This window comes from Trachemys scripta, chromosome 11 (genome assembly GCF_013100865.1).
Source record: "Trachemys scripta elegans isolate TJP31775 chromosome 11, CAS_Tse_1.0, whole genome shotgun sequence".
Taxonomy (NCBI): Eukaryota; Metazoa; Chordata; order Testudines; family Emydidae; genus Trachemys; species Trachemys scripta.
Window position 1 is genome coordinate 19278328 of NC_048308.1, and position 12434 is coordinate 19290761.

Genomic DNA, 12434 nt, shown 5'->3' on the forward strand with positions numbered 1-12434 from the left:
TTCAAGTCAGCGGGAACTGAAGAAATACATCTAGAATACTTAAGGAACTGGCTGAAGAGATCTCTGAGTAATTAGCGATTATCTTTGAGAACTTGTGGAGGGTGGGAGACATCCCAGAGGACTGGAAAAGGGCAAATATAGTACCTATATATGAAAAGGGGAATAAGGAAAACCAATCAGCTTAACTTTGGTGTCTGGAAAGATAATGGAGCAAATAATCAAACAATCAATTTGTAAGCACCGAGAAGATAATAAAGTGATAAGTAATAGTCAATATGTATTTGTCAAGAATAAATCATGTCAAACCAACCTAATATCCTTCTTTGATAGGTAACAAGCTTTACGAATGGGGGAAGCAGTATGTGTGATATATATTGACTTTACTAAGGCTTTTCATACTGTCTTACATGACCTTCTCATAAGTAAACTAGGGAAATATAGTCTAGAGAAGCCTACTATAAAGTGGGTGCACAACTGGTCGAAAACCAGAACTCAGAGAATAATCATCAATTGTTCACAATCAAGCTGGAAGGACATATCGAGTGGAGTTCTGCAGGGATCTGTCCTGAGTTCGATTCTATTCAATATCTTCATAAATTATTTGGATAGCGGCAGAGACAATACTTTTATAAATGTTGCAGATGATACCAAACTGGGAGGGGTCACAAGCATTTTGGAAGTCAGGATTAGAATTCAAAATGACCTTGACAAATGTGAGAAATTGTTTGAAAAATAGAGGATGAAATTCAATAAGGATAAATGCAAATTACTACACTCAGGAAGGAAAAACCCATTACATAAATACAAACTGGGAAATGACTGCTTAGGAAGGAGTGCTGCAAAAAAGGATCTAGGAGTTATAGTGAATCCCAACCTAAAATTAGTCAAGTATGTAATACTGTAGTAAAAAAAGTGAACATCATTCTGGGATGTATTAGCAGGAGTGTTGTAAGCAAGACACAGGAAGTAATTATTTCACTCTACTCAGCACTGATAAAGCTTCAATTGGAATATTGTGTTTTGGGCTCATCTTTCCCAAGTTGTGGACAAATTGTAGAAAGTGCAGAGGAGAGCAACAAAAATGAGTAAAGATCTAGAAACCATGACCTATGCGGAAAGATTGAAAAAGCTAGGTTTCCTTGATTTAGAGAAGAGAAGACAGAGGGGATATGATGACAGTCTTCAAGTACATAAAAAACGAGGAGTCTTTGTGGCACCTTAGAGACTAACAAATGTATTTGGGCATAAGCTTTCATGGGCTAAAACCCACTTCATCAGATGCATGGAGTGATCGTTGTTTTTGCTGATACAGACTAACATGGCTACCACTCTGAAGTACATAAAAGGTTGTTATAAAGGGGAGGAGATAAAATATTCTCTTTATTTGCTGAGGGCAGGACAAGAACTAATGGACTTAAATTGCAGCAAGGGAGAAATAAGTCAGACATTAGGAAAAAACTTCCTAACTGTAAGGGTAGTTAAGCACTGGACCAAATTACCTAGGGAGACTGTGGAATCTCCACCATTGGAGGTTTTTAGGAATAGGTTAGACAAACACCTGTCAGGGATAGTCTAGATAATGCTTAGTCCTGCCTCAGTGCAGGGGATTGGAGTAGACCACCTATTGAGGTCCAGTCCAGTCCTACATTTCTATGATTCTGTGATTAAACAATTAGTTAAAGAATGCTGGGCTTAGTAGCAACACACCAACCTATGCTTTTCAGGCCAATTCTTCCATGCCTTAGGTGGGAAAAGATAATTAGCTCTTGGGCTTATAGCTTAAAAACAATACAAAGAATTCTGTACTTGATAAATAATTATGTACGATACCTACTGTATTTTATTTCTTACATATCTTTCTTATGTATGATATATAAGGATATGATATTACAACCTCCTGTATTTCAAAATGTATGATATAAAAATCAAACCATTAAATATAAATTGCCTTCACTTGCACATGTGAATACCACTGAACTCTGCAATGCCAGTGATAATTGTTTCCATAGCAATTAATATATTTCAAAGTAGTAAAAGAATTTTTGATGCCATGGAACACTACAGTGTTTTATTTCCATTTATTGGGGATAACACACACAATTTTCTAGAGTTTTTTTCCTCTTATGAGTAACATGGTTGTCCCAAACCTGAAAGAATAAAAAGTTTTATGGCATCCCACACCATTACATATTTTCTATTTATTATACTCATAAGCAAGGACTTCTGTGCAGGTTACTGATATCTAAGAAATTATGTCTGTCTTTACATTCAAAAATGATGATATAACCTCTGCTTCCATGGCACAATCATATTTTATACTTACTGAGAATATGAGAGTAAAATGTAGTTCTTAGTTTTGATTGAGGTTATGTTCTCCTTGAAGTTGCGCAGGTTATCGTTGCGCAGGTTATCATTCCGTACTACCTGTCATATTCAAAGCCCGGATTCTCAAATTCCACCCAAAACAAAGGACTCTGCCTGGTTACTTGTGAGCTAATGTTTACACCATCTTGTAACCCACCATTCATGTGGTACAACTCTGTTGTACACTATCAAGTATAATGATTTACTGATTATTGCATTTTAACTATTAATTGATCTATGTATATAATATATCACTTTAAATCTAACATAAACACTTACTTGCATATTATGTCATCACTGTCCTTGTTTATTATGCAGTGCCCACCGTGGCATCTTACACATTTGTCTACTTCGCATTTTGGACCCTCATATTGTACAGGACAGACACATTCTACGCTTCCATCATCAGCAATGGTACAAGATTCCGAATTCACACAATAATGGTGGCACACATCTGCAAAGAATGTAAAAGTGAAACATGAAAAGGTATTAATGAAAATTATTTTAAAAATAATAATACATTGCTTTGCTTTCTTTCTTTTAAAAAAGAATAGCAACAAAAAAGAAATGAGCAAACATAAAAGTTGTTGACTCATTGACAAATATAATAAGATTCAGAATATGAAAACATTACTATAAACTTCCAGACACATATTCATGAGCAGGGGGGAAAAAAATTTAGGCTGATAACAAATTATTCCCTCTGAAAGCCTATCCATCTATGGCATTTCCCCACCTACTTTAACCAGTGAAAGGAAAGCTAAGCAATGTTAACTAAAGTAATTCAATTAAAGAGACACTGTAAGGATAAAAATGTTTTAAATATATGCATTTGTGTTAATAACACTATTTAATGTTACTGAAACCGAATATTTTAAAATTGTCATTAATCTTAATTTAATGTTTTTATTAATTATCAAAAATTATATAATAAAAATTACATTATACTGAAATTCTAACAGTGACTTCTAGAGATGTAGTCCCTGATCCTGCAAATATTTGAACACATACTTAACTTTATGCATTTTGAGTGATACCACTGTTTTGAAATATATAATTACTCGATTGCTTAAATGTTTGGGACCCTAGTGGTGAATAGCTCTCTATGCCCTATTACTAACACACTAAACCACCTAGAATTCCTCCCCGCCACAATATTCTTTTAATAGTAATGTGAAGTAGACCTTTATCACTTGGCTACAGAGTATTAGCTGTTTTAATGTTAACATTGATTTCTATTTGTGTGTCACTCAAATGGACCCTGGGGCCTACTGTCAATTCTTAAAAGGACAGTCTTTATTTTTAATGCTTTAAAATACCTTTCTAACTGTGGCTAGTCAACATTATTTAATGCATTTTATTGGTGGTTATGACATACAGTTTAAATTGAATTAATAAAATGCAATATAGAATGGGAGACTTTAACTTCCCAGATATAGATTGGAGCATAAACACTACTAATAATGGTAGGGCCTCATTATTCCTGGATGTGATAACCAATATATTTTCTCACCAAATAGTCATTGAACCAACAAAAGTTGATACTATTTTAGATTTGTTTTTGCTAAGTAATGAGGATGTTATAGAGGAGCTAGTTGAAGAAAATAACCTTGGACTGAGTGATTATGAGTTGATTCAATTTGAATTATATTGAAGGATAATCAAAAACAGCTTAGTAATAAGGTTTCTTATTTCACTGGGGGTGGACTGAGAAATTAAGGGAACTAGTTAGTGTAGTCAACTGGATCGAAGAGCTCAGGTACTTCAATGTGGAAGAGGCTTGAAATTTATTTAAGTCAAAGGTGCAAAAACTATCTGGGATTTGCATCCCAAGTAAGAGGAAAAAATGTGGAGGGAAGGGCTCCAGACCCAAATGGATGTTTAACCACCTCACAAATAATATTAACAACATATAGAGAGCCTACAAGGAAAGGACAAAGGGATTAATCAACAAAGAATGCTACATTTGGAGCTCAGAAAGTATAGGGATACAGTGAGTACTGCCAAAAGTCAAGCTGAGTGAGATCTTGCAAGAGAAACTAAAACAAATGTAAAAGGTTTTTTTAGTCATATAAATAAAAAGAGAACAAGAAAAGAAATGGCGCTCACAGGTCACGAGGATTACAAATAATCTAGATATGGCCCAACAACTAAATGAATATGTTGCCTCAGTTTTTAGTAAGAATGATAATGTAGAACATAATGGCTAATGGGAATGAGTGAATAAGAAATGGGAATTAGCACATCCCGAGGTGAGAACAAAAGTCAAAGAGCTTAATGAGCTCAAATTGGTGGTAATGGGGCAGTGATTGAGTAATTTCCATCCCAGTATACTGATATCTGGACTTTTAATGCATTTGATAGTGCCACATGTGGAATTATCAGTTAAATTGGAGAAGATGGAATTAGTACAAGAAGTATAGGGTGAGTAAAGAACTGGTCAAAGGACACATAAGGACTAGACGACTGTTAATAAACTCAACAGCAGGATTCTGTACTTAAACTGTGAGGTCCTCACTTGAAATCTTAGGTATTTTTTGTGTTCTAGATGGTCCAATATGTGGAAATACATGACTTGGAGTTTGAGAACAGCAAACCAATCTTGTGGTTTTATGGATGAGATTGTTGAGATGAGGGCTACCATTCAGAACTTGAATCAATGAATGAATGTAATGAGTTTCCTCAAGACTGTAATTGATCACTATCCTCCTTTTTTCCTTGGGAATTAAGAAGTAACAGAAATAAAACCCCCTCTTCCTGTACTGAAGAGGAACATCTACCACTGTGAGAGATGAGAAGTGACCTCACCTCCTGTTGCAAGTCTGTCATGAGAGGAGTCCCTGCAAAGGGACTGGAAAGGTGGGTGTGGAGGGGAGGCAGGCCCGGGAGAGGGTATAGGTTCTGCAAGAGGGTACCTACGGGGCTCTCAACACAACCATCAAACTGGCTGTCTTGAGGGGATGTAGATCTCATTCCTGCTGAGGAAGATGCTGAGACCCTTCACATGTGGAATTTTTGTTTCTTTCTCAGCAGCTCTGGTGGTCTTTGGTGTGCTGTATAGTAAGAGGAAGAAGACAGCTGCCTGGGTAGATCTGATGTTTTCCCTGTCTCCTTCCAGGTTGCAGAATGTACACCCCAAAGGACCTAAGCATGGCCCTATAGCCCTTCGATGTGTGTGAAGTATCATCAATTTTGCTGCTAAATAGATTAGAACCCTTGAAAGAGAGATTCTCCATTATAGTCTGTGCTTCCTCAGAGATCCCAAAGGATTGCAACCATGATGCTTATCTCATAGTCATAGCCACTGCCATTGATCTTGCTGTCATGTCTGAGACATCAGTTGCAGCCTGAAGAAAGGTCTGCACTAACTGAGTCTCGGAGATCAGAGATCTCAGTTCATCTCTAGACTCCTGTGGTAAATTGTCAACAAAGTTCAATACCTTTTGCCAATTAAGAAAGTCATACTTGGAACAAAGTGCTTGGTCGCTGGCAGTTCTGAGTTGAAGGATGAGTAAATCCCAAAGAGATCCAGATGCTTTGGCTCTTTTTCCTTAGGTCTTGCTTTGGAATATTGCTGCTCACTTGTCAGTTCTTGGGCCATATTAACCACAAATGCTTAAGGTGCGGGACGAGTATAGAAGCTCTGCAGGGGGTATGTGGAGAATGTTAAATAATGTGTTGAACTGATGTTATTTTATGTATATGGTTGTTGGAAGTAAAACCTGTGGCTGAATAGGAGACAGTTTAATATATGAGGCCTCTGTAAAGGCCCACTTTGTTGCCAGGAGACATCATGGAATGTTTGGTCAAATTTCAGTAATTAGGTGAGTTGATGCTTCCCAAGACAATAGAAACTAATCCATCAGGGACTTGTATGTCAGGGAAAATGGCACTGAGACAAAGTTTGGAGGATCTAGGAACCAGGAGCTTCTGAGAAGAAAGTCTGAACTTGGTTCTGAAATAAAACTTTTCTGTACATGAGAGTATAACCAGGGCATCTCTAGGTGAATAGTAACTGAGTTCATTCATGGGTCAACTTGTAATTAACTGTTGGCACCAGAGTAGACAGAGGTAATGATGTACTTGTATGACATTTGGGGGAGCAATCCGGACCAGTGAGGGGCTGTGTCACCACTTGCCCTGCAACTTGGGGTGCCTCACAATACTTCGCTGCTATAGCGCCCAACCTAGGCTCCTCACAAACAGCATGCAGGTCACATCCTGAGTGTCTCTGGCTTTCAGCAGCCTTGGCTACTACTTGCCGGGCTACCCCAACACACTCACTGTCCCCAATTTCCCCCCAAACATGTACATTTTGCACTGTCCTGGACAGTCCAGGTATATTATGTCCACTGCCCCTCTAAGGGGATCAACATACAACAGTCTGCGACCTTAAATGGAGTTTTCCAAACAGTTCACAACACTGAATTAGTTGTGAATTAAAGAATAAAACAAGTTTATTTAACTACAAAGAGACAGATTTTAAGTGAGTACAAATAATGAGGCATTAAAGTCAGAAATGGTTTCAAGAAAAATAAAGATAAAATGCTTTCTAAACTTAACAAACTAGACTTGGTTTAAAATGAAGTCCATTACCACATGTTTCAGTAACACTGGTGACCTAATTCTCAGGCCAGGATCGGCCTGTAAAGTCCAATGGCTGTTTCCTTTGTCTTCTTAGGTGAAAAGAGAGAGATGGGTAGAGAGAGATAACTTGCGGTGTTTTTGCTTCTTACTTTTGTAGTTCAGTCACCCTTTTAAAGAAACTTTCCTGAGAGTGACCCCGAGACAAAATTCTTTCCAGCTGAGAGCAAGGAGACATAGAGTTTGTTGGGGGAGAGGTTTTATGCTGTTGTTTGCTAAGATGAAAATCTGTTTGTTCCTGCCCACTTCCTTGCCTCAGATAGGGGATGGTCCATCAGTTTTGATGTCACCTGGCTAGAAGTGTCAACTTGTCTTTGTCTTTGAGAAACAGGTTTACTTGCTCCCCAGACTTGTCTGGTAAACATACTTCAGGCATGATTTCAGCTTATGTTCATAACTTTACATATAATGTTGCTACATATATTTCACCATGAGATTATTGATCAGTGAGTTATTAGCTTCAAAATGATACCTAACAAGGCATATTTTTGTACAAAAATTATTACAATAGTGTGTAGGGTGTGAATACAGGGGTGTATTCCATCACAACTTGGTACTGAATGAACTGGTACCTGTACTAAAAGCCCAGATGTCAGTGCTGAGAGGCCTGAAGGCAGTAATTCAGGGTTCATGCCAGTGACCACATGAAGCTGGTCTTTAGCAAATACCAAAGTGTGGAGCTTGGGTCCTTTTGGGTTCCAGAGTGACCTATCACAGTCCCTGTACTACCCTTAATTGAGATAGAATGAGATTCTTTGGCCACCGCTTGGCCAAAAGAATCCATTTTTGCCTCTTTTTCTTCCTAGGTACCTGAGATGACAATCTATGTGTGTGCTCTTTAGAAAAGCAGTACAAAGTCCTACCTCTATTAGCCAATGAGGAGAATTTGTAAGCAGGAACCTAGAGGAGTGCTTTGAAGTGGTTGAAGGCTTGGAACTGACCACAGAGCCAGTGCTCACCAGATTACTTCTGGAAGAGGATTGTTCAGCTCTAGGTAGATCTTCTTTGCCTGGGTCAGAAGCTGACCTCATGGATTTGTGCAGAGAAAAACATTTCAGGCAAGCCTCTCTTATTGTTTGTGTTTGTTTTAGAAAATGAATGACAAACTGAAAAGTTGTAAAGTTGTCTGTGATGTGCTCCTCAACAAGGCAAACTAAACACCTTGAGCGATCATCATTGAGACATACAGCCACTTCACAGGAGGGGCAATACTTAAACTCCAGAGATCTCTGTTCAGCCAAGAGGACTAAAGAAACTTGGTACCAGGTAACAAAAGAGAATATGGAAACTTAAAGTTAAAATAGGACATTTTTTTCTAAACACTAAACTAATCTAAGGGAATAATGTTTTAAGTTCACAAGTGCATAAGAGATAGAGACACTTCTCACAGATCCGTCCTGGAGCCATAGGTGGTGAGAAGGCAATGAACGATGCTTGCCCCCACTCTGCTTTTTATGTCCTTGAGAGGTGGGATGTGGAGACAGGACAATCAGGGCTCAGGTGCAACCCAACAGACACCGCTGGCCAAAAGAATCCATTTTTGATTGCATGGGCCACATTTGCATCAATAGTTGAATACGTAATGGATAGTGAATCAAAAAACTGTATGTTTAACAAAACTTGACAGAAAAGCTATCAGAGTCCAGGGGCTTTCCTGAATTAATATTTTTAATAGCAGCCTTTTCTCCAGGAGCTAAATAACTTTAAAAAAATCATATTGTTCCTGTTATTTGAGAAAGGTGGATAGAATCTAAAAATCCAATCGCTGCAATAGAATGGGCTGAATCCCTGTATATAAGGTATTTTAAAATTTCATCTCTGTTTGCTGTGTTGTAGTCCCAGGAGAAACAAGGTGGGTGACGTAATATCTTTTTTTGGATGAACTTCTGTTGGTGAAAGAGACAAGCTTTCAAACTACCTGGAGCAAGAGCTCTGAGTCTTGAACTGCAGCAATCTGGATTGCCCTAGATTTCTGTTTAAGGCAGTCAACTAACAAAATGTTCCTTTTTTTTCTGCCTGATTACCATTATAACTGTAAAAGCCTAAACCAGGCAAATTCAGCCTGATTTGGGAGCTAAAATATATAGAATTTGTAAGTTCCTGTAATTATTCTAGAGATAGCAATGTAGCATATCCTATATATTCAGAATTTTTTGTCTGGAAATTCAGTCAGTTTAGATTGTAGATTCTTCCTATTTGATGCACATGCCAGTCTTCTTCTGAAAAGCTTTAATTGTTTCCAACAGAGTATATCCTGAGAGGTATTAGCATCTAAGAAAAAGACTCCCTATTTATAGAAATATTTTAGTGAGGACCTTGAAGCAAAAATACATTAAAGCTCCAATGTTTATGTATAATAGTGAAAGCTACCAGAGTATGACTGGCCCCCATTCCAGCATCTTCTGTGCAGTATTATCTATAAGATTGTGCAATGTGAGGAAGTAACCAAGCCTAGAGAGAGAGAGGTTCTGTTCCACAGGTCGAGTATTGCTGCTCAGTGCAGGACCCATGTCACATTTGTTATTCCCCCTGTCCTTGGGCTATAGTGAGATGGCTTGGCCTCCATCATAAATTACAGCCTGGACCTTTGTGACAGCCAGAGATCATTGAAGCACAGCATGCTCCAGTAACACCTCTTCTCCTCAACATATCTCGTACCCACACCAGAGCTCAAACGGGAACGTAGGGGCTGTGGTGAGCCTGGAAATCCACAGCTGGACACTTAGGCCAGTTTAGGGCTGTTTTGCAGTATTAGAGTATAGTGGCAAATCATCCTTACTGAGGCCAAAATTCGAGTCCACCTGTATTAGAGAAAAGTATCACCCAATTTGTTGGATTCCAGTTACAATATAGTCCCAAAACCAGAGTAAGCAAATATAATGATAATCTGGCAATACAACATGAAGAATAGCTTGGTCTAAAAAGAGACCTGTAATCATTTAAAAATCCTCTGTAAAAATACTCAAATTCATATGTAGCTTTGCAAAAGGCACAGTGCGGTGGGAAATGATGGATTATGGTTAGCCAGTCTGCATCTCCATATAGCCAATCTGATTATCGTCTCCTCACTGTGGTATCTGAGAGGCTTTCAAAACACAAAACCAAGTCCCATCCTAAAATATAGATTAGTGGTTCATTTAGTTAAGTATTGTGATTGTTAAAAATTCTGTCTTCTTTTGAAAGCTAAAGTAAAGAGACATGTCCTGCACTTGGAGATGAAATCCACAAGATACCAGCTCTCCCTATGCTGTAAGGCTGAAGCAAACAAAAACACAAATATCAGTGGATTATATTATCTAACACAAAAATTAGGTGCTTTTTCAGACTGAATTATAATAAACTCTGTTAATTGACCCAACCTTTCTGAAGGAAAGGCTTCTCAGTTTCAGGAAAATGAAATTATTGCAAGAGTGCTATGCTCATTTTTACATATTTTAAATGGGTCAGACCTTTGTTTCAAGAGATGAACTTGAACAGCTTAATTATTCCACATGTGCCACTGAAGGAATTTTAAATAAGGAATTTTTTTCAAGGAGATGAACACAAATATGCAGACCTATAGTGATTGTACAAACCTTAGGTCCTATGGAATGTAAGCATCAGGATAATGTCACCCTGTGTAACCTGGTGAGTTCTATGTATATTTTATAAAATGCCATAACTTCTATATTCATGTACTTAAATGCATTTTACCAGGCAATCTCACAAGAGAACACAGGTTCAGGATATCAGCCCTAACAAGAACCTATGGCAGTACATCTGGTTAGACTTCCAGAAGAAAAGAAGTATGAGAACAAATAAGGGAATGTAATATTAAAAGCATGAAAGAAATTGGGCACGTAAACTTTATATTCCTGCCATAAAACACCTTTGCAATATTTGCTGCTTGGAGCCCTGGGGTCCATACGGGCATATTTCTTTTTATGTTAATTTGTACCATTCACCTTATCATTACAAGGCAAAAACTAATGTGCTTTACAGGCAATTGATCTTTATTATAATGAAGTTGTAATAATCTGTTTCAGCATCCATACAAGCAAATATCAGACACAAGTAAAAAACAAACCTTGCATATATGTTTAAATTATTAACTATAAACCAAATACCAGTGCAATCTGTATCAAACAACTGTTGGCCATTATAAAGCACTCTAAAAATATTGGAAGATCCTTAAAAGAAAAAAAGAAAGGAAGAAGTCTTATACAAACAAAAGCCTTAATGCATTTAAACCTCTTTGAATTATGCTGTTATTCCAAACATTGTCAGCAGACAATCCAAATCTGATAATAAACATGCTTTTTAAAAAGCACCCCTACATTTACATTTAAATTAATTCTCTTTAAAAAATGATGTTTGCAGAAGTATTCAACTAGAAACAATTTGTTTGGTTTGGGGTAAGACTCAAGTCAATATTTTTTCTTAATCTGTGTGTCTGTCTGTGCATGATTTATGTACTATATTGTTTTCAAATACCCAATTGTATTTGCAGATAGTTATTTGTGAATCCATGCAGTTTGTTTAATAACAAGTGGGACAGAATCACAATTACTTCTGTTTTTTTCATTCAAAGGCTTGCATTTATTTCATAGTCTCCCAACTGGAAATACATTCCATTTATTTCAATATAAATCCCATTTAAGATACCTACTAACCTTTTCCTTGTTTGACAGACTGTTCACTATTAAACAAAACAGTTTTAGTATCTGGTAAAGAGTTGTGAACCAGACTTTTACAATACCTAATTTCCCCTTGATTTTGTTTAAATCCAGCATTTTTAGCTACTTCATAGGATAGGAAAAAAAGGGCAAATGACTGTCTCCACAAATGTGTCATTACAATCTATACATAGCATCATAAACAGGTCTACATCTCTTATATACAGTACTGTATCAAAAATCTTATTTATTTAGGGGAAACTATATTAATTTTAAGAGGTTGTGCCATCTCCGATTCCAGAATTCTGCAGCTGGCCGTGAAATAAGTTGTTCTAATGCTTACAGAAAGAGTTATTATCAATTTTTTGAAAATGCTATTATTGATAAAGCATTGGAATGAGAATCTATCAGCACACACATTTCAAAAGAACAACACACAGATAAGCTATAAACAGCTGCATGGCTATCATCATATTTCCACTAACAAAAATGATTTCTCCTAGAAGGGTCTAAAGGTGACATAAATGTTTGGTGGCTTTACCTAGATATTCTGTGGAAATTTAAAAATGCATAATCAATTTTCCCCTAGTGGGAAGAGCTACTTCATTCAGTACATTTATGTAAGATTCTCACACAGAAAATCTTTAAATCTATTCACGTCTCAAAAAAATAAAAGGGCAGATGTAGGCCAATCTTTCATCCCAGCCTTTACATAATACTACAACATTTCAGCAGAATGTTTACTGTTCTAATACATTAAGACATAGAAAC

At 37.1% G+C, this 12434-nt stretch overlaps 1 protein-coding gene across 1 annotated transcript in view; it reads right to left on the reverse strand.

Moving 5' to 3' along the window:
* The window catches only part of LRP1B (LDL receptor related protein 1B), a 1021752-nt gene that overhangs the window by 36012 nt on the left and 973306 nt on the right, over window positions 1-12434 (reverse strand). The window contains exon 85 of the mRNA XM_034786032.1: window positions 2644-2818. Within this exon, the coding sequence (XP_034641923.1) occupies window positions 2644-2818 (175 nt within the window). The remainder of the gene's footprint in view (window positions 1-2643; window positions 2819-12434) is intronic.